The 22,894-nt window shown below is 38.6% G+C and overlaps 1 protein-coding gene across 1 annotated transcript in view; it reads right to left on the reverse strand.

Annotated features, from left to right (window-relative positions):
* Positions 1-22,894, reverse strand: part of LOC140172576 (uncharacterized) — a 65,087-nt gene that overhangs the window by 2,710 nt on the left and 39,483 nt on the right. Inside the window, 19 exon segments of the mRNA XM_072195718.1 lie at positions 935-1,123; positions 3,438-3,600; positions 4,092-4,180; positions 5,000-5,059; positions 5,964-6,041; positions 7,294-7,385; positions 8,149-8,353; positions 9,349-9,520; positions 10,448-10,696; positions 11,177-11,339; positions 12,958-13,064; positions 13,519-13,723; positions 14,682-14,859; positions 15,459-15,611; positions 17,033-17,117; positions 17,880-18,053; positions 18,999-19,210; positions 20,473-20,793; positions 21,965-22,096. Coding sequence (XP_072051819.1) covers positions 935-1,123; positions 3,438-3,600; positions 4,092-4,180; positions 5,000-5,059; positions 5,964-6,041; positions 7,294-7,385; positions 8,149-8,353; positions 9,349-9,520; positions 10,448-10,696; positions 11,177-11,339; positions 12,958-13,064; positions 13,519-13,723; positions 14,682-14,859; positions 15,459-15,611; positions 17,033-17,117; positions 17,880-18,053; positions 18,999-19,210; positions 20,473-20,793; positions 21,965-22,096 — 3,027 coding nt within the window.

A 22,894-nucleotide genomic window follows, 5' to 3' on the forward strand; every position in this document is an offset into this window, starting at 1 on the left:
TGAGTGTGTCAAGGAATGGTATTTTGCCGTCATGTTCTTTTTCGTAGGTGAATTTTATACTATCCGTGGGGTCTGTGCTGTTGAGGTGATCAGTAAGGTTGTCAACTTGATCCGATTTTACAATCTCCAAAACATCATCCACGTACCTTTTCCACATACGCGGTTTACACTCAAGAGGGGCGGACGCGATAGCTTTTTCTTCCAAAAACTCCATGTATAAATTGGCCACCACCGGGGAAACCGGGCTGCCCATGGCCGCGCCAAATCTTTGTTTGAAGATTTTGCCCCTGAACAGAAAGTATGTCGTTTTTCAGAAAGTATGCCCATTTTCTAAGTCACATCTATGACCCAATCATCTCCGCGAGCAGTGCGCCCTCTACAGGCCGAAATTCGCCGGAGGTGTGTGGACATAGATCACTCTGAAGAAGAGTGTCGCCCAAGACACTCGAAACTGTCAGGTCAGTGAAAAACAGTACTTATTTGGTTTTGAAAAATGAACTTTGTATTCTGAATTTCTGCAAACCTGATGAATTTATTTACGGACTTAAGTGATTTATGTTTTTTGAATGTTATTAAAACATTTTGTTCCCTTTAAATAGCCTGACATTTAAACGTTTTTTGTAAAACATTTTGTATTTGCAGGGTCACCCCTACATAAACACCCCCACATAGAGGAAAGGCTGGTGACTAGATAGCCAGAGCTAACCTGGCTTAACCCCCTGAGCACTACCTGCTGATCTAACACTGTCTGTGATTGGTCAATTATATGATATCTTCCCTTTAATCACCAATCAGAATGGAGCTTTGCAAATAATTCACCCTAATTTTTTTGAGTGGTGTAATTATTCTTACAATGTTGCTGATTGGTCCAATTGATAATGAAAACTTCTTTTTGGCCAATCGGCAGGTAGTTCTCATGGGATTAATTGTTTACCTTTTCCTGGCATTCCCCACGCAGTTTTGCTTCACGGCGATGTCCAACACACTCTATGACAAAAGTTCCCTCGTATTTCCCTGGCTGGCTTGGTTTGAAGGTTATCGGCAAGCTGGTAAAATGACGAGCCTTTAAACTGTGTTTGGAATGTTTGATGTGAAAGGGTGGGTTCGGAGCGTAGAAATGCACCTAATTTTTGAAAAAAAGGTTAATTAAAAATAATTCAGTTTCCAACATACTGATCTAAAAGTCGGGAATGAGAATACATTTTAATGAAAAAAACACCAGTTAAATTCTGAAGGAAAAAACAGGGAAAAGTGTGAACCTATCAAAACTGCTAAAAAAATAATTGGATTTGGGCAACAAAATAACAGGTATTCCTGTTTAACTCCATGGACACTACTGGTCATCTAACAGCATTTCTGATTGGTTGATAACTTGAAATGCACATTTCAATTGCCAATTATGAGTAGGCTTTAAACTATTTATGGTCAAACTTGCATTTGCAGGTGATCTTATTAATACCCTCCTTGATTGGTTCAAAATTTGAAACAATATTCATTTTGGCCAATCGGCAAGTAGTTCTCATGGGGTTAAACAGGAAAATTCTCATGCTTGAAAAGCTTTTGTGTCATATAAAAGTAATTAAGTTCAAAAGTCTAACTCTTTCAGAAAGAGGATGAATAATACTTTCACAATTATTGTACCAATCACTTAACTTGGTTGACTATAAACTGTTGCTGTTTTGACAAACTGTCGCATGACGAAAAATGCAGTTTTGAGAAAATCACATTTAAAGTTTTTCCAATTTTTTTGAAGACCTACTGGAGAGCACCAAAGTAAAACATGTTTATTATTATCAAAGAATATTTCAATAATACATGTCTTTGCTCTCAATACAATACAAACTTTTTATTCATTCACTGATTTGAAGTAATTAATCTGCAAACTCATACAACAGTATGCCAAAACATGCACAATTTGACAACCTATGTATTAATAGGGATGCCCACTCTCAATACAGTTTCCACTAGAACGATTTTTCATTTACTGTGTGCGTGCTCTCACACACGTATTGTCTATGGAGAAACTGATCGATACAAGAAATCCCAGGCCTGTTAAATGGCGTACATACTTGTTTTGATCCAAATGTAGGCCTATATCAGGGTGTTTCAAGAAATTCCTGATTCCACCAGAAAACATTAACCAAACTTTTTCCTGTTTGGTCAGTAAATAGAGAGGACCTTCCTGCATGAAGAGATCAACTTTTTTTTAATGAAAAATTTAATGAGATGAGAACTACAACAGGTTGAAGTGACACCATTCCGTGCATCAGGTGTTCAAACGCAATTATCTCCGAATTTGGAGTGAATCAGACAAGCAAACTTACATACTCATAAAATTTAACTATTTATGAAGACAAAATGTGTAGGATGTTAAGAAATTTAAGAATGTTTAAGCCTACATGCCCATCTCAAATCATGCACTTCCCGTGCACTTCTCACTACCATGTCCATTTCATAGGGAGTATAAAAACCGGGGACCATCATGTCTTCCAGGCACACACAGTATTGCTCAATGTAGTAAAGATAACCTTTGAGTTGGAGCAAATTTCTCAAAATTGGTAGTGATTAATGTTACCAAACTTATGCCATGATGAAATATAATAATTTTTGAAGATAAAATGTGCTGACCTTAAAAGATTGAACAATGTTTAAGACTACCGCTTTTCATTTGAAATAATGCACTTATTGTTCATCTCCTCTATGGAGATATTTTCCATGGCGGCCATCTATGATCATGCTTGAGGTTTCACCAAACAAACCATGGGTTTTGAGGTCTTATATTTTTTGTTGTATGTCAACAAAATCGATAAAATTTTCAGGATGATCTTATTTTCATGTTGTTATAAGCAAATATAATGTTCCAGATCAGATAGTTAATAAATACATTAAGAAAAAGTACCTTAAAGTTGCACTTTCTGTTAGTATTCCTTTTGGACTTTAACTTTTAACATGTTCTAGCAGCCCTATATAAAACCGTGACACTCGAAAGGCCATATCTCTGGAATGAAACGTCCGATTAAGATTATTTAAACGCCAAAATGTTTCTTTCATCAATTCCCATCCAATAAGTTAGGTCTGAATCAATTTAAAAGTACTTCAATTTTTAGTGGACATGCCTAGTATTAATAATGATATGTCATGTGATAGACAGTATGTCAAATAGGCAACTGCAGTTATACGGTGGCCTATGGCGACGTATTATGATACAACTGTATGTCAAAACAAAGAACAAAGTTTTTTTTGAGGGGGGTACATAAAAACCATGTCATATCACATATCTCATTAACTAATTACATTTAGGTCTCAAAACTTTGTGAATATATAGAATGTTTATATAACTCACTTTGCCCAAAAATCGTCATACGACAGTATGTCAAAACAGCGACAAATTGCCATCTAAAACACCTTTATTTTCTGACTTAGTCTGTGGCACTTACCTCTTGAGTATGTAGGCTGCTATTACTAATCACCAGCTTCTGCACCTGTGAGGTGCAAGGTTCTATTATATCAAACTCCAACACATCCTTCTTCAGCGAGATGGGATTCATCTGAAAGTTTGGGGCATTCTTCTTTTTTGGAATGAGTGAAATTTCTTCTAAACTGTAAAAGTAAATAAAAAATCCAAATTGCATAAAAAGTGATACTTATTTTCCTTCAACAATCAATCGTCTCCAACATGTCTTGCTTGTGATGACGTGTTCATGTTACAAGAAGCACACCTATGGCTTGGGACTGATTATAGCTAAAATAATAGATTCTCGATCATGAGTATTCAATTTTGTATGCAATAATTAATTTGCGTTGAGCGCACAATGTTTGCCACTCACACTTATCGTAAAGCGACACCTCCCGGTCGATCCCTGTACATGCATAATCGATCTGCGCATGTACAAAAATGTACAATGACAATGTGCTCCACTGTAAGTAAGCTCCGACCGTATTCATGAAAATGACACTAAAGAAAGATACTGATAACCAGCAACAAACATAAACAAACAAATGTCAAAACGTCGGCTGCTTTCCAAAACGAAAAAAAAACTCCCTTAATTGAAGAAAAAAATGATTCTGGAAAAAACAAATATCTGACTTACCGAGGAGGGTTTTTGTAGGCTTGCCCCAAAAGTTCGATCCTGGTTCCATGGATAGATGTATTCAAGGTGGATTGTGATACTCCATGGCTCTGAAAGTTGAGAGACAAGATTAACAAAGTATATTACTAAGGTATTCATGAGATCAGCAACATACTTCATAAGTGAACAAGACTGTCGTATCCTAAGTATGACCTGATGTTAACCTGAGGTTTGTTCCCTAACACCCCCTGTCTGTCTGTTACGATTAAATTACCCTGTCTATAAAGGATATTTGGAAAGACAAATAAGTGAACAATGGACTCACATCACATCAAAATGCTCCAACAGGGGTTCTCTCCCACCCGTTTTGGAATAGCACTGTTTGGGAACCCCTATTTTATGAATAGGCAACTCAGTCACCTCATCCACATCTATTCTGTTCTGTTCATAGTACTTTTCAACACCAAGCAAGCAGGAAAGTGTGTGCTGTGCCTTAGTTGAGTTACGTTGATGATTAACCCCCTGAGCACTACCTGCCCATCTAACATTGCCTCCAATTGGTCAATTACACGATATTTTCACTTTAATCACCAATCAGAATGGAGCTTTGCAAATAAATCACCCCAATTTTTTGCATGGTGAAATTATTCTAACAATGTTGCTGATTGGGCCAATTGATAATGGAAACTTCTTTTTGAGTTGAGTTGATGATTAACCCCTGAGCACTACCAGCCGATCTAACATGGGCTCTAATTGGTCAATTACATGATATCTTCACTTTAATCACCAATCAGAATGGAGCTTTGCAAATAAATCACCCCAATGTTTTTGTGTGGTGAAATTTTTCTAACAATATCTCTGATTGGTCCAATTGATAATGAAAACTTCTTTTTGGCCAATCGGCAGGTAGTTCTCATGGGGTTACTTACCTCCAGGTCCCAAAACTGTGAGTAGCTTCCCTCATCTCTTGGAATGAAGGTGAGAATAACCTGTGACAAAGAGAAATTTAAAATATTGAAAACCTAAGACTTGCTTGATTAAATCTAAGATATCTTTTTCTGTGCCCTAAAATGAAGTGAGTTGTATGACTAAGGATTTTAGCAGCCCTCGAATTAAGGATCTGAAGGGGCACAGCAACTTTTTTAGGGCAAGTTGAAAATTGCCTTGAATTTTCACTCAAAAGGCAAGGCAGCACGGCAGTTTGTAATATTTCAAGAGGGCATCATGGCAACTGTTGAAAATTTGAGAAGGGCACCAGGGCAATTTCTCAAAAGTGAAGACAACACACACATACATATATAGATGATTTTATAATGAAGAGGCAGGGCTGGGGCACCGACGGCAACTTCATTAGAGGGCACGGGAAGTGACTGCCTTGGGTAAAGGACATATTTTGAGGGCATTACGGCAGTGGGGATGGGCACCCACGGCAAAATGCCATGGGTGTTATGGGTTAATACGAGGGCTGGATTTTACGGTCGGTCGAAAAAGGGCAATATAAATCTTTTTTAGGCCTTGTGAACAAAATGCATTCTAATCAACTTAAAATAGGGGCGGCAGTCCCAGAAAGGTTGTCCGAACACATAGTAAATATTCATGTGAAACATTTTTGTGCATTGTTGTGAAACCCTTTTTTCATTTTCAGCCAATTTTACAAGTTGACCTTGAATGAACTTCGACCTCAGCATGTAATCTTGAACACTACCATTACATGAAAGCTCCCATAATGTAGCTTTGGTTCAAATTTGGTTGCAATTGGATGTTAACTAGTTCACATGAGACTAGATTTTGTATTTTCATCCTATTTACAAGTTGACCTCAAACAGCTATTTTGGAACTAAAAATGGTTGTGGGTCTAGAACTTCTTTTGAAATGTCCTTTGGGTAATCATACCTTGATCTTTTGCTCTGGGCCCAAGCTTCCTGATTGTCTTGCAAAACGGAATACTGAGTAGGTAGTCCTGAACACCTGCTCATCTTGCTTGACATAAGCAGGTGCAAAGGAAGACAAGCACCATTTCATCTCTTCATTGGTTGTATTCTGGAATTCCAATGATGCCTCTGTAAAGAAATTTAACGATACATTGTATGATGATGAGATCAAATACGTTAATACTGAGTAGGTAGTCCTGAATACCCCCTCGTCTTGCTTGACGTAGGCAGGCGCAAAGGAAGACAAGCACCATTTCATCTCTTCATTGGTTGTATTCTGGAATTCCAATGATGCCTCTGTAAATGAAATGAAATGATATATTGTATGATGATGAGATCAAAATATGTGAATACCGAGTAGGTAGTCCTGAATACCCCCTCGTCTTGCTTGACGTAGGCAGGCGCAAAGGAAGACAAGCACCATTTCATCTCTCCATTGGTTGTATTCTGGAATTCCAATGATGCCTCTGTAAATGAAATGAAATGATATATTGTATGATGATGAGATCAAAATATGTGAATACCGAGTAGGTAGTCCTGAATACCCCTCCATTGGTTGTATTCGTTCCTTGCTTGGAAATGAAATGATATATTGTATGATGAGGCAGGCCTGAATACCCCTAAAGGAAGACAAGCACCATTTCATCTCTCCATTGGTTGTATTCTGGAATTCCAATGATGCCTCTGTAAATGAAATGAAATGATATATTGTATGATGATGAGATCAAAATATGTGAATACCGAGTAGGTAGTCCTGAATACCCCTCGTCTTGCTTGGAAGACGTTGTAGGCAATGATGCCTCTGTAAATGAAATGGAAGACAAGCACCATTTCATCTCTCCATTGGTTGTATTCTGGAATTCCAATGATGCCTCTGTAAATGAAATGAAATGATATATTGTATGATGATGAGATCAAAATATGTGAATACCGAGTAGGTAGTCCTGAATACCCCCTCGTCTTGCTTGCCGTAGGCAGGCGCAAAGGAAGCCAAGCACCATTTCATCTCTCCATTGGTTGTATTCTGGAATTCCAATGATGCCTCTGTAAATGAAATGAAATGATATATTGTATGATGATGAGATCAAAATATGTGAATACCGAGTAGGTAGTCCTGAATACCCCCTCGTCTTGCTTGGCGTAGGCAGGCATAAAAGAAGACAAGCACCATTTCATCTCTCCATTGGTTGTATTCTGGAATTCCAATGATGCCTCTGTAAATGAAATGAAATGATATATTGTATGATGATGAGATCAAAATATGTGAATACCGAGTAGGTAGTCCTGAATACCCCCTCATCTTGCTTGACGTAGGCAGGCGCAAAGGAAGACAAGCACCATTTCATCTCTTCATTGGTTGTATTCTGGAATTCCAATGATGCCTCTGTAAAGGATATTAAATTTTACATTTGGCACTGAGATAAAACACAGTAACACTCAAGTTTTATATTTCCTGAAAAAAGTTCAAGCTATTAGTGTAAATGCAATTCTTAGAATACAACAATGAAGTTCTCTAATAACACACCACTAAATGGAAAAACAAATTAGCAGACAAAATGTGATAAAGTAATATTCCTCCTTGACATTATCTGTGCTTTGATAATAATCACTATATTTCACATCCATCATCACTCAAATTTGTCAGATTTTTCATGGAATATGCTATTGCAGTTGAAATCCATACACCCCCTATGGAAGACATGATTTAATCTCCCACACAGGGAGTGTAGACATCAAATGGAGTCACCCATTCAGGTAACCCCATTTGAAATTCACACTTCCTGTGTGGATGATTAAGGTAATGTCTTCCACAGGGAGTGTACAGTTTTTAAACTGGAATAGCCCAATGTGCTTTTCAGGGTTCCCGCACCTTGAAGCCTTTAAAATTCAAGGACTTTTCAAGGACTTTCAAGGTCCAAAAGCATGATTTTCAAGGGCTTACCACAACACAAAAATCATGATGCGGCTCTCCATGCGGCACAAATTAACGAAAGGGACAGCTCCTATTTTGTCAAAATTATACTTCAAGGACTTTCAAGGACCTTGTGCAAATTTCCAGGACTTTCAAGGCCTTGAAAAGGTGTTTTCAAATTCGAAGACTTTCAAGAACAGCGGGAACCCTGCTTTTCAACTGATAAGTTCCTTACCTGAGGTAGTCTCTACTTTTGTTCTAGGGAATTTGATGTGTTTGGATTTGACCCGTACTGCTCCTCCCTGACTCGGCCCTTTTGCTTCCTTGGTCACGTAAGGCGTTACTGAATCCACCTGTTGCTGCAATGCCCGTGGGCTTCTAGCTGCTGGATGGATAGAGGTGTCAAGGACAACATCCTGGCGAATTTGGACAGCAACTTCCTGCAATAACAATTAGGCCAAATATAATGATGTCAAGATTTTTTTTAAGGTAACACCATTGGGCAAATCAGGGCCCGATCTTAACTTTTTGGGGGCCCTGCGCCAGGCCAAAATTTGGAGGCCCCAAACTCACTGTGAGGAAGACATGTGCACTCAAGTGGCCAATGCTTGGTTTAGGTATCGACGGTGGCGGCAGGAGCATTACAATTTAGGGGGAAATGAACATAGGTTTTAGCTGGAAATTTTTGCGTACGGAGTGCACGGAAAAATTTCACTTTAGCCCAAAATGAAGGTGAATTTTGCTATATAACTGGCCAGCGTGTGCTAAGCGTGCAAAATTGTGCAATTTTACCCTATTGTGGCCAAAACATGGTGTTTTTTGGGCAAAAAGGAAGTTGCAAGGGCAATTTTGGGCCCCCAAAATTTGAGGGCCCTGGGCCCATCTGGCCCAATGGTAAATCTGGTCCTGGGTCAAATGCATATGGTCATCTGTGACTGCAGGTATTTAACACTCTCTTGTTCTGATTATATGCACATGCCCTGTAAGGGAGTACAGCTTTTAAGGTCTACTGAGCTCAGCCATGCTTTGCTGTCTTCGATAACACATTGTATCGAAGAGGTACCTGGCTTTTATCAAAGCCCAAACCCATAAAAGCCTGTAGCAAACTCTGCCAGGCTCCGCTCAATTGTACACACCGCTCCGATACCATGAGTTGACCAAATATCGATTGAATCTATTTTACGACCATGCTTGAATTAACAACCCCTTGAAACCTAATTACACCACTTTATGTGAACATTTTGTTGGAGTAAGTTCCAGACTTTCTATTTACCGTAGACACGCCCCCAGACAGTTGCAAATAATAAAGGACACAAGCAGAGTAGATGTTTGGCATCTTTGAATACTAGAGTACTATATATTGCTGATGAATATTCATCAAATAATGAATAATCATAAGGTGATGAATAATCATCAGGTGGTTACAGTAACTCGCCTTTTGTTTCCCATCACATCTGACCTGCAGATGTCCACTCCATGGAAGCTTTATCCCTTTAGAAAGAATGGAACGTCTCGGAGTGACAAGCACCTGTATGTTGCTCTTGGGTTCTATCACTCCATACTGAGGGGAGACGGATAGAACGCCACCCGGCCAAGTAATCTCAAATCTGAAAAAGGAAAAAATCAAAAACCATAAATCAAATAATGTCAAAAAAATAAGAAAGTCTGTCTAAGACAGATTTAGCAAAAAAGCTATGTGCTATAGACATTCCTCGTATTCAGAATACAATTTGATGTCTGATGTGCTCTTATGTCCCACAAAAAATACTGTGCAAACGTTGTTACCAGAGTCCTTAAAAGATTACAGAGGTATTATCTATATTTGGACACTTCTCGTCAAAACGGCTCAACGGCTAGATCAGTCATTCAGCCCGCTCCGCTGATCAGATCGAGTGAAATATACATTTACAATGCCTTTATTATATATTTGCATGAATCTACTTTGAATATAAATCTTGGCTTGGTTATTGTGTGGGTGGGTGTGTGTGTGGGTGGGTGTGGGTGTTGGGTGTGTCCATGTATATATGGGGTCTATGTACTGGTCTATGCTCAGTTTTTATTCCTTTGCAATTTACTTACTATTTATTAAAAGATCCAAAGCCTCATCCCCCCACTTTTCTCAAAAAAAGTTGAGATTTTTATACCACTGGAAACCTCTGGCTACATATTGTTTATGTACCAAATATTTCTTGCAAATTAATTTGTTTTGCCAAAATATCGTGAAATTTGAATTTTGTTCTGGTATTCCGGCCTCTGGAGCAGTGTAATACACATAATCATGCGTAACTCGCAAACGCAAAATCGGAATCAACTGAAATTTTGGGAATAAGCTTTTTTCGTGAATATCTACTGAAAAATGTCACAAAAAGAGGATGCAAGGATCACAAATTCCTCCTTTAATATGTTGTTGAATTTATATGTAAACTTGTTGCAATTCAGTTTTTTTTACTGTGATGACAATTTGTGAATGAATGATTGAATGAATGAATGAACGAAAGGATGAACGAACAAATGAATCAATGTTGCATGATCACCTTAATTTCCTATTGGTATAGTTAATGACAAGAACAGGTTGTTTGCTATCACTTCTACTTCCATCGGCAACATGCGGTGCTTCTAACATCAGCCTCTCTGGTACAATGTTCCACGTCTGTGAGCCATCTGGTTCCATCTCTACTGCTGCTCTTTGTGGTGATGGAGCACCAATAGGGTGAATACTCAAAGGAGTTGGGTGTTGTGGGTTATCTCTGACAGGTGGGGTGTATGGAACCGTCTGGCCTTTGCTGTGAAGAAAAACAAAGATAAAGTGAAATTACCAATAATTGGTTTTATATATCCTTTTCAAAGCAAAATCCCAACTATACACTAACTTTGGCAAATCTAATACATGTGTGAGACGTATGATTTTAGAACATTTTAATATTTTGGAAATAACTTTCAAATGTGTACTTTTAATAGACACATGAATTGCTACACATTGATGGCAGGTTACATAATCTATGTCAAAAACAATTCACCTACGCAACGTCTTCACAATGCTTACTTCTTTATCAATTTGTGAATGAATCCACCCGATTTTTCACATCCGTAAAATAACTTTCTATTTCAATTAGGTCGACTAATTTGGCTTACTCAGCCTATATACAATCTTATATTATTTACATTTTCAACAACAACAACAACAACAACAACAACAACAACAACAACAACAACAACAACAACAACAATAACAACAACAGACAATTTTTGATCACCATTTTAACCTTATTTTTCCTGTCGTTGCCATGGGGGTTGTTATGTCTGTTAGTGTTAGATCTGCCAGAGTCTCTGATCCGCCGAGTGGACTGCCCACCAGAGTGACCATCATACGAGACATGCAAGAATAGAAGAGCTGTTGGTCATTTGGTCTCAACGGAAGATCACACTCTGAAGTAGAAGACATAATAAAAACTCTTGATTTGATATGGTTAGAAAATTACAAGGCAATTTTTTATCATTTGGTACATCTATGCACGCAAGCACTTTGAAATTCTTATTTTGAGGTCTGCATGCTGCTTGAAGGTTAATAAAAATCCCAACAAACCAGAGTATACACCAATCCGAGAAGCGTTTACAGTATTTGGCCCTCTATTGATGGAACCACAATTGTACCAGCTAGTGCAGGAGATTTAATTTGTTCAATCAATTCATGATCGTGTATTGAAAATCGCTGTTGTGTACAATTCTGTATAGCACACTAACAAGTAATTGACCTTGGGACACCGCAGTTTTATGTCGGTCACACCGCAGTAATGGCCTAGTCGGATTGGTGTATACCATAAGAAAATTGGTTACTTGTACAAGAGGGGGTTTTTGAAACTTTTTAAACACTTTCAATATACAGAAGTGACCAAACATTTAACAATCTTGTATAGTCCATTGACTGGCACCAAACAAAATCTAAATCTTTTTGTGTAAACAGATAATGTTACAAATACATGGAAAGTTTGTTGGAATTTCAATTTTATTACCACTCTACATTGTTAAATCCCTGAGCACTACTTGCCGATCTAACATTGCCTCTGATTGGTCAATTACATGATATCTTAACTTTAATCACCTATCAGAATGGAGCTTTGCAAATAATTCACCCCAATGTTTGTGCGTAGTGAAATTATTCAAACAATGTTGCTGATTGGGCCAATTGACAATGAAAACTTCTTTTTGCCCAATCAGCAGGTAGTTCTCATGGGGTTAAAGATCTTAGATGAATATCTAATAGGAATACACCCCAAACAATATTTTCCTCAAACACAATACCCTTATTAGCCTACAAACCATCACACCCAAGATCAATTAATTTGTTACAATAATAGTGTACAGTGAGCATGGTGGCTTATAGCCGTTCAGAGATTGCACCCATAATCATAGCCGTACACATCGCAGCCACCGTGTTTAGACAAGGCACTTAATCCTGTTCCCCCCAAGTTGCTTCAAAAGAGAGATGCGCACACCGACCAGTAAACACAGGCACAAAGTTACTTTAATACTGCACATTTCCCCTTAAACCACCTGGTCTTCTACGAGGAATACACCCCAAATGGTAGTTTCTTAAAACACAATACCCTAATCAGCCTATATACCATCGCACCCAGAACCAATTGATTTGTTTAAGGTGGTACTACACCCCTTGATAAATTTGTGACTATTTTTGCATTTTTTCCCAAAAATAATAACACACTGGTAACAAAAAGTATGTATGTATACTATAGGGGCTCGGAATCCAATTACTACACAGCAATTTCAGTGAATCAAGACAGGCGGTACGTTATTTATGATAAGAAAAGAGGTACCACTAGAATGTACCTCATTTCTTAACATATATAATGAACCACTTGTCTTGAATCACTGAAATTTCAGTGAAGTAATTGGATTCCTTGCCACTATAATATACATAGCTTTTGTAACCAGTGTGTAGTTATTTTTTGAGAAAAAAATGCAAAATTGGTCACAAAATTTATCAGGGGGTGTAGTACCACCTTAACAGCAGTAATGAACATCTCACCTTCTGCAACCTGGTTTTCTCCCAGGAATACATCCTCAAATGAAACTCCTCTGAGTGGATCGTCTGATGGTAACTGCACCTTGATGCTCTCATTCTTCTGTAGAGACCTACGGGAAAGAATACTAGAATTAAATGATCTCAGAGAAGATATATAACACTTCCCACAATGCATTTCTTTTAGCCCCCACAATGCATTTCTTTTAGTTTCAGTTTGTGCTTGTTGGCTATCCAGTTCAACATGGGTCTTTACTGTAAAACAGTACAGAGTATATATATGACACTTCCCATCAGCTCCCGAGTTTAAATGCGGGTTACAACGAGACAATTAGCAGTAAGTTCCTTGTCCAGGGAATTTCAAGCTTTTTCCACAAGAGCATACTCGGCACCACCAGGGTTCGAACCCGCAACCTCTCGCACCATAGTTGACTGCCAGCCAAAAAGTACACATTATCATTCTAAATTCTAAGATCTATCCCAACAAATTTCCTTCATGCATGTGACATACATAATAAGCCTAAAATAAGGCGGCCTCTCTCAAACAAACCCCTTTTACAAACATACTTCTTGTAGTGTTGACGAAATATCTCATCACCATAGAAGAAACCAACAACAGCAATAACGCTGGATCGATCCATGCAAGCAGCCGCGTTGCGGTCCGACATGAGGTAGCGGAGAGTCAGCTTGCAGCTCTGTTTGGAATGGAGTACAAACTTGCTTGGTTCCACACTCAATCGACTGATGGGAAGTTTAAACCGAGCCCGTAGATCTGGAATAAAGGATTCAAGCAAATAGATCATATTAACACTAAATAGAAAGTATTTTTAAACTTCTGTGCTCCAAAATTTCGTACAATCACCAAAGCACTTTCAGCAGCTCAAATGAGCTATTCCACACTACCCCTGTCGAAGATTTTGGAAATATCTTCCACAGAGGGAGTATGAGTTTCAAATAGAGCAGACAGTTGGGTAACTTCCATTTGAAATACTCACTCCAGATGTGGAAGCTATAGGTAAAGCCTTAATACTGGGGGAGTATGGACTTCAAAATGATTAATCCTGATTAATTACATTTGAAAAACATACTCCCCCTGGCGGATATTTCCAAAATCTTCCACAGGGGTAGTGTGGATTTTAAATGGAAGAGCCTAATGGCATCTTCAGCAGATGTTATTATGAGATTCTTTTGTTGCTAGTGATGTTCTTGAGATACCGAAACCATCTGTATAACGTCATCAATACCTGTGATGTCATGATTAGAGAACATGCCGTATTGTTTGTAATAAACACCCCGGGGCGTTGCATTTTTTCAAAAGTGAATTGTCAGTGAGAAAAACTTCAAAATCAGGTTTGAATTCCTGATGGTGCTCCTGTAGAAGGAGGAATTTACACCTATACTAATTCTTCTGTTCGTTTCCGGGTTGAAATCCAAGATGGCGCCTCGTATCAAATACGATATTATCGCGGTAAATACTACAAAATTACATCTGTAACTGCATATTAAGCAAGAATATGATTTACTTACCAGTTTGAGTCATAATAGGTTTTGTCTATGCAATTTAGCGATCGTCACTGACATGACTGATGCATGTTTTAAGCTTACTCACATGTTATTGCATGGAAATTTTTGCATTTTTGTCCTTTTTTCATTTAAAAAATGGGGAGGGGTCATTTATTAGAGGGAGGGGGGCATTTGATACAAACAAAACGGTATATGTTATAACTTACCCTTCAAGCCCAAGATCTTGACAAAAGCTGCTCGAGGGCCTGAATTTCGGACTTTCAGTGTGTAGATAAATTCTCTACCAGCAGTGACTGGGCCTGCACTAATTGTGTAAGTATCACCGATGCTATCAACATCTTCAGCCAGGAGTTTACTGACACCACCATAGCCACTAAGAGGAACCTGTTAGTGGTATGATTGAAAAATCAATATGTATGCGAGATAACTTTAGCATTTGTGGATAATTTTAAATTATTTCACTACTACTGAAACAAAAATATGTCAAAGGTACGGTACACATTATTATAGTCAAACGCAAAAAGCAAGTTTAAAAATATTTTCTTTTTGAAACTTTGAAAGTTTTGCACAACAGAAAGTGTGCGCGGGTGGAAGTGCATGCTTACTTTTCTCCTTTAAACACATGAGAAAGTGCATGATTCTTTACACTTTATTTGCATTTGTAAAAAATCCCTCAAATCACTGGCTTCACAATTCTGTATTTTGTCCAGGTTTCGATAAGATGACAATTAAATCCATGACTGTAAAGTTAGCCCCCCCCCCGAACACTACCTGCCGATCTAACATGGCCTCTGATTGGTCAACTACATGATATCTTCACTTTAATCACCAATCAGAATGGAGCTTTGCAAATAATTCACCCCAATTTTTTTGTGTGGTGAAATTATTCTAAAAATGTTGCTGATTGGTCCAATTGATAATGAAAACTTCTTTTTGACAAAGCGGCAGGTAGTTCTCATGGGGTTAAGCATAAAAAAACTTACCGAATATTTGATACCAGTTCCAGATTGTTTGATAGTCAGTGTGGCTTGGCATGTTGAGACTTGTGTTGGAGCAAACAGCAAGTGCACTGGAAGGTCTGTAGATGGGTTGAGAATGATTGGGCCATTCTCACCACTGCTAAAATGGCTCTGAAGCTGAAACACAAAACATATGTAATATATAATAATTACAAGGCTTGGACAGTGAAAATTCTTGGTGAAATCCCGAATGTTAATACAGCAATCTGCACATATCCGAGCTGACATAACATGGCGCCAGTGTTTAACCCTCACTCAAAATTGGGTGCACCAAATGGATCCTTTTATCCCAAATTGGCCCTCAAATTGATGAACTGTAATAAAGAATCACAAATTCTTGTGCACCAAGTCTAATTTTCAGTGGGCCAAAACCGAGACATATAATGGCCTCTATAGTAAATGCTCTGGTTGCACATATGGCAAACTTAGCATACCATGAGTGTAGCATGTTAAATAAGCCTACCAGCTTGGCAAAAGTACAGGTCTTAATACGAGCTGGAGTTGGGCCCTTCTTCCACTAATATACTGCAAGTGCCAGTTCGAAAGCAGACATGTTATAAATAGCAACAGAAATTTGATAATTATCCACTAATTGCACAAGTAGAAGCATGTTAAACATGTTTGCAAGGAAGTTTATTGTAGTGAAAAGCAGATTTCATGGATGAACGAAAGGCCCAACTCCATGGAGTAGGGCCTTTCTTCCATGAAAACCATGATTAAAAAAAGTATGTGGAAGACTATTTGGAGAGTGGATTTTGGCTCATCTTTCACACACAAGGGAGAACTGTCTGCTGGCAATAAAATGCTGGGTCTAACTCATTTTTGTAAAAAATTGGAGGTGGGCACTTCTTCCACTCAGGTATTCAATTTAAGAGAAGAATAAGAAAATGTGCTATTTTTGATCATAGTTTCAAAAATTTACCTTGAACCCACTTTAATCACAATAATAATCAAAAGCAGGCGTGAATTCAAACACTGGTGGGTGACAGGCACTCAAATTCAACTTTGTGGGTCATTCTTATTCAGTGGGTGTGTCTTGTAAAGAATTCACATGATTTGATTGGTTTTCTGGTGTATACTACCACACATAGTGGATAGTGATATTAGTCAAGTCTTGTTGCTCCTCAATGATCGCGCGATAATGCGTTCGCGTAATACACGTGCGAGAACTAAGAACGCAGTTTGGGGACTGAGATGTTCGTGATGGTTTCGTTCATTTAAAACAACAGGGATTTCCTCACAAAAGTAACATTATGACATGATATTGGATAGGCAAAAGACAAAATCCTATCTTTTATTCTCTAATTATTTAACACTATTCCAGTTGCAATCCGTACACCACCTATAGAAGCCATGACCAAAATCATCCACACAGGGAGTGTGAATTCTAAATGGAGTTACCTGAATGGGTGACTCCATTTGAAATTTACACCGCCCCCTATGTGGAAAATCATGGTCATGTCTTCCATAGGGGTGTATGGATTTAAAATGGAATTGCCCATTTTGAACTAATGAACGCAGAGTTTCTTTCTACTGACCTGAAATTCCTCATCACCTCGGATGGTGACCCGCAGCTTCAAGGAATGCTCTTTGGAACTGTTTCGCAACACTACTTTTTGTTGTCTGAAACAAACAACAAATGCTTTAACATGAGTTTAGTCTAATCAATGTGTTTTAACTTACATGTGGAAATATATCAAAAGAGGCATGGGTTGTTAATATGCTTTTTTGCTCTTTTATAATTTGCTCAAAAACTGAGTATTTTACAGAAATCTGATGTCACAGTTGGATTTTTCAAGATTTTTTATTCTAAATACTATCAGGAAAGTACAATGAGTATAGAATTTACAATGAGGGGATTTTGCTGCAAAAAAAAATCAGTGTTTTCATATGGCAGCTATTACATTCTACGGCATTCTGCCCATCAATTGCAATCCACTGTCGTACATTTTGCTTCCTCAAGAGTGCCGTTTGTCTGCGTTACTTTACGTGTGTATAGGTGTACCACCTTTGATCGCACAAGCAAACATGCCAGTTCTTTGAGTCAATATGTGCAGTTTATATAGATGAGTTGACCTCAATGTTTATCAACAAAGGCAAGGGACTGGTATATCGATATGTTTGAGTGAACCCCATGCAACCACTACACTGTTCAATAGCCTTATTGTGATGTGACGGGAGTTTTAAAAGCATGGGCCCTGAACAAAATATGATGCATGTGATACTGTCAGGCAAAAAACAACTGAAATTGTGATGATGCGTGCGCATACTGCCAGGCATTGACGTCAGAAGTCAACTCATCTATACTACGCACACTGCAGCACACACTCTCTTGAGAAAGCGAAATGCACTAGTAAAGTAACTTTGTCCAGATCCCAAACTTACAATGCTCTCCCTAACGGCACACCACCCCATGCAATAAACTGCTTATTGCATAGAAGGACAGGCTGTTGTTCTTTTGCTGTCGCTGTAGCTGATTCTGCTCCCCTCGCTGTAGCCTCTCCTCGTAGTACCACCTCATATTTAGCCCCATCTGGTTTTATTTGCATTATTAGCATGCTGTGAAAAGATAAAACAAAATATTATTAAGTAAATAGATTCATCAGGTTTGTAAATCAAATCAAAGTAGTAATTTGTGCTTGGCAAAACCAGTAAGTTTTTCACTTACTAATATTTCGTCCATCTTGTCGGAGGACTTCATCAGATGTGAGCATCTGATCCACTTTCCCGGGAAACTGGGCAAGATACTGGGCAAGGAGCATGTCAGAAAGTCTAGAGAAGTACGAGAAGCGATGGAGATCAGAAAGAGGGGGACCAAGACCATGAATAGAGAGGAAGGCACTTATTTCCCAAGTCACATATTTGACCCACTTTTGAAGACTGGAAGTAAGACTACTCAAAACCGGAAGCCAGTTTCCCGGGAAAGTGGATCAGATGCTCACATCTGATGAAGTCCTCCGACGAGATGGACGAAATATTAGTAAGTAAAAAACTTACTGGTTTTGCCAAGCACAAATTACTACTTTGAAAATATTATTAAAGTTCAAATCTTTTGTATTGCATAAAGGTTTGGGTGACATATTTTGTTACCACCATTGTTACGTTCTAAGGCTGAGATGTTTCCGGAAATATCATTGATTATCACAGTACTGGTACAGCCGGTCCCTGTGTGAGTGGTCGAGCTTTGGTCACATGTGTCTCAGGACATATTTATGGAACTCAATAATCTCAATTCTAGCTCTCCTACAGCAAGTTTTTACATGTTGCATCAGCTGAACATATTTTCAGTCAGGGCTATTTTAGTGAGCCGGGGAAGCCGGAATCCTGAAAATACTTTTGCGCAAGCACTTCAGACAAAGTTTGGGTCGGTAGGGTCAAGAAGGGGTCGGTCAGGTGACCGGAAACATGCACAGGTTGCCATGAAAAAATTTCAACTTTTAGGAAAAATATGTTACCCCCAGTACTGGTTTCTGAAAAAGATTTCAAAAAGAGAAAGAAAATTACCTTTCTACAACAGAGGGCGCTTCTTTGGGTGTATACTTCACTAATACATCACTATCTTGACCAGGATCTAGTTGTAAATCTTCAGGTAGGATGGAAAACAACTCTGAAGCTCTAGTGATTTGCAGGCCAATGTCCAAGCGGATGGTTCCGGCATTCTTCAACGGAAGGTTGCGACTCACTGTGCGGCCAACGGTTGAAGAAAATGATACAGCCTAAAATCAAATTGATCATATAAATAAATTATTAAATTGATCATATAAATAAAATATAGCAATAATCGGTAAATAATCAGTAATTTATCCAACTTCAAATATCTGGGATCAATAATGACCTCTAGTACCAGTGACCTAACCAGGCGGAAATCACTTGCTTGGACTACTTTTTGGAAGTTAGAGCACTTTAGGAGAAGTCCATCAATCTCCAACAGCAACCAAAATCAGGCTTTTCAACACCACCTGTGTAACAGTGCTACCTGTGTAACAGTGCTTTTATATGCCTGGGTAATATCTGCTGACATGGAAAATAAGATAAATGCATTCACCATCTACAGAGATGCCAACATTACAGAATTAAAATCAGTACATGTAAGGATTTTATTTTGCGAGGATATGTTAATGCTGTAGGGGAAGGCGGACGAAGATTTCAAAAGAGAAAGGAAGTTAACAGTGGTTGTTAACAGTGAAACCATGGACCCACACACACAGACATATCATAATCCAAACATGGACTTCTGTAATTTTTCACCGCTAACTGGTATTACACCTACGATAGGGGACCTTACCCCATATGCAAATTTATGCTGTGACGCTGTCTTAGAATCGTGGACGTGCATGTTTCGCAGTGTGTGGATTTTCACTACACAAGTCCACGTTTGTAGGTGAAAACAAACGCCTACACAAACATCCCTCCTCGTAAGGAAAAGGACCTCAAATTTGAATCCGTAATGTACTATCCAATAGTGGTTCTTCACTCCCGAAGTCAAATCGCCATACCAAGGACAATAGGACATACAATTTATGCACACACATGAAACTGTACCATCTAACCATGACATGTCCTACACCCCCTACATGAGGTCAGATCTTAATAGCATTTTTACACTTTTTGCAACCTCTTGCACGTAACTGTGAACGTCCTTGGTTCTATGTATGTTCATGGTTGCATTCAAAATATCATATGTTCTTTGGAGGTGCTTACAAACATACCGCTAGGCCTACACACAAACACACCATGACTTCTGTAGCACCCTCAACATAGCAATTCCATTTTTGTACAAGTTAACCCCATGAGAACTACCTGCCGATTGGCCAAAAAGAAGTCTCCATTATCAATTGGACCAATCAGCAACATTGTTAGAACAATTTCACCACACACAAAAATCCATTCTGATTGGTGATTTAAGTGAAAATATCATGTAATTGACCAATCAGAGGCAATGTTAGATCGGCAGGTAGTACTCAGGGGGTTAAAATACCTGCATAGATGTAGGTGCATGCAATCTAGCAATTCCTGAAACTGCCTTAAGATCAAGTGAAGCAAGTGTCATAGTTTGACGACCTGGTACATCAAGTTCTGCTTCCAATTTGGCCGAGTACGAATCCGGTGGTATTGATGTATCAGATAACCTTCTGTGTGTGTTGTCAGGTGGTACTTTGAAATGCACCCACACTGTAGTGCTTGGTGAAGTGTCACTGCCATCCCGCTTGCCTTCAAGCTTAATGTGAGTTGGGCGAGTTGAGGAGGCACCAAATTCCTCGGCTTCCGCAGTTAGAGAAAAGTAGTGCCTTGATGAGCTCTATCAAAGTGAAAAACAGAAAGATTTTCATCATTAAAACTCTCGTTTGAGAAGCAGATAATATGCTAATTGCAGAATGCGCTATTCCAGTTGAAATCCATACACCCCCTATGGAAGACATGACCTTAAATCTCCCACACAGGGGTGTAGATTTCGAATGAAGTCAACCATACATGTAACCCCATTTGAAAGTCACACCTCCCTGTGTGTAGGATTAGACTGCTGCCCTCATTCGATTGGTTATGCCATGTATTTCTGCTGCTGAGTATATTTTTGTTTGTGTGTGGGAGGCTCATGGATGTGTTTACATCGATGAGTCTCTCACATACTCTACACTGACATCTCCATCTTTGGATGGAGATGGTTGTGTACCTTGAAATATTTTGAGATTATTAGTGTCATTTTTATTATGTTAAACTGTATTTTATCTTGTATATTGATGTATTGATGATGCCGGTGTGAGGTGCACCGACAGTCCCCATGGGGATTTTGTCGGTGGGCCTCTCACTGGTGTTACTCTTGCCATTCTAATGTTGTTTGCTTGCAGCTGGTCTGCTGTTTTATGCATATTATTGTTTGTATAATTCTTAAGTTAAAATCATTTATTGTAAATTAAGTTTGGTAGTTTTTAAATCTGTAAAGCGCATTGAGGAATCTGAGATTCACAATGCGCTATATAAATGCTGTTTTATTATTATTATTATTATTATTAGTCAACCTTCTGGATTGACGACTGAGAAAGCTATGTGGAAAAAAAGTGGCGGACTTTTGGTTGCACGTGAATATTAAGCAGGTTGCAAACTTTCACTGAGACTGCGCAGTTGTGTCCAAGAACGAGTTTGTTGTTTTTAGAACTTCAGAGTGTGACCTGGTCACAATGGCGCAGTACACATGGCACGGGCGCAGTGCACACGGCGCGGTACACGGGTGCCGCTAGTCAGTCGCGCTATGGCGCATTAACCAAAGTCGCAATCATGGGTCCGCCACAATTTGAACTGTAAGATAATCAGTCGTCACTACGAAGCATAACACAGTACGTAAACGACTGGTGGAATAAGTCTAGTGTAGGATTATGGGAACCCCCTTCTTTTCATGCGATTAGTTACCTGCACACACAAGAGCTTTCAAGAATTGTTTGCATCCTAAATAAAACTAACTTTGAACAACTTACTGATCTTAGTAGCAATCTAACTGGTACTGTTGAGCGCCCTCTGTTGACAATATGAATCCACTTTGATCGTGATATTCCCGTTCCCATCTCTCCAAAGTCTAGCGTGGCAGATCCAGATAGCTCTGCATCAAACTGAAGACAAAAAAACATTTCAATCAAGGAGGCTATTAATAAGATCATCTGCAAAGGCAAGTTAAACCATAAATAGTTTAAAGCCTAGTCTATTGGCAATTTCAAGTTATCAACCAAATAGAAATACTGACCAGTAGTGCTTAGGGGGTTCAAAGCTCTACTCTAATATCTTCAGAGTCAAGGTGTATCAACTAAGGTGAAACGGTGCAACAGAAACCGAAGAATATTTTCTGTCAAGCGGCTGTAAAACTTGTCGTTTTACTTAACGCCATAATGTACGATCTTATATGAAATTGGTTAATTTTTTTCAAACCATAAAAAAACCATGTTTATAGGTCAACAGAACAAAGTTCGACATTATGTTCACCTACCGTAAAACCCCGTCTACAAGCATATAGGGTGCTTCTGATGAAAGCTACATTAATCCAGGCACCATTATGGAGTTTGAACAAATAAATTACGGATCCAAGCATATACAAACAAGTATTATTTTAAAACCAATCTATTGTATTGGTATATTTATGCATACTTCGAATTAATTTAGCTTTCATAAAAACACTATATGTGTACATCCATATCAAAAAGATGTACTTGTCGGCTGCTACACGTGTCTCATTTCACATAATAGCTATGAATAAATACCAGACTCATCTCCGAAGTGGAGGTCACTTCAAATCATCCCAAGTCACATGGTTTAGGAATACAGAGAACATTCCTTAACCATGTGACTTGGGATGATTTGAAGTGACCTCCACTTGAGATAAGTCTGGTATTTATTCCTAACTATTATGTGAAATG

This window comes from Amphiura filiformis, chromosome 16, assembly GCF_039555335.1.
Source record: "Amphiura filiformis chromosome 16, Afil_fr2py, whole genome shotgun sequence".
Lineage (NCBI taxonomy): Eukaryota > Metazoa > Echinodermata > Ophiuroidea > Amphilepidida > Amphiuridae > Amphiura > Amphiura filiformis.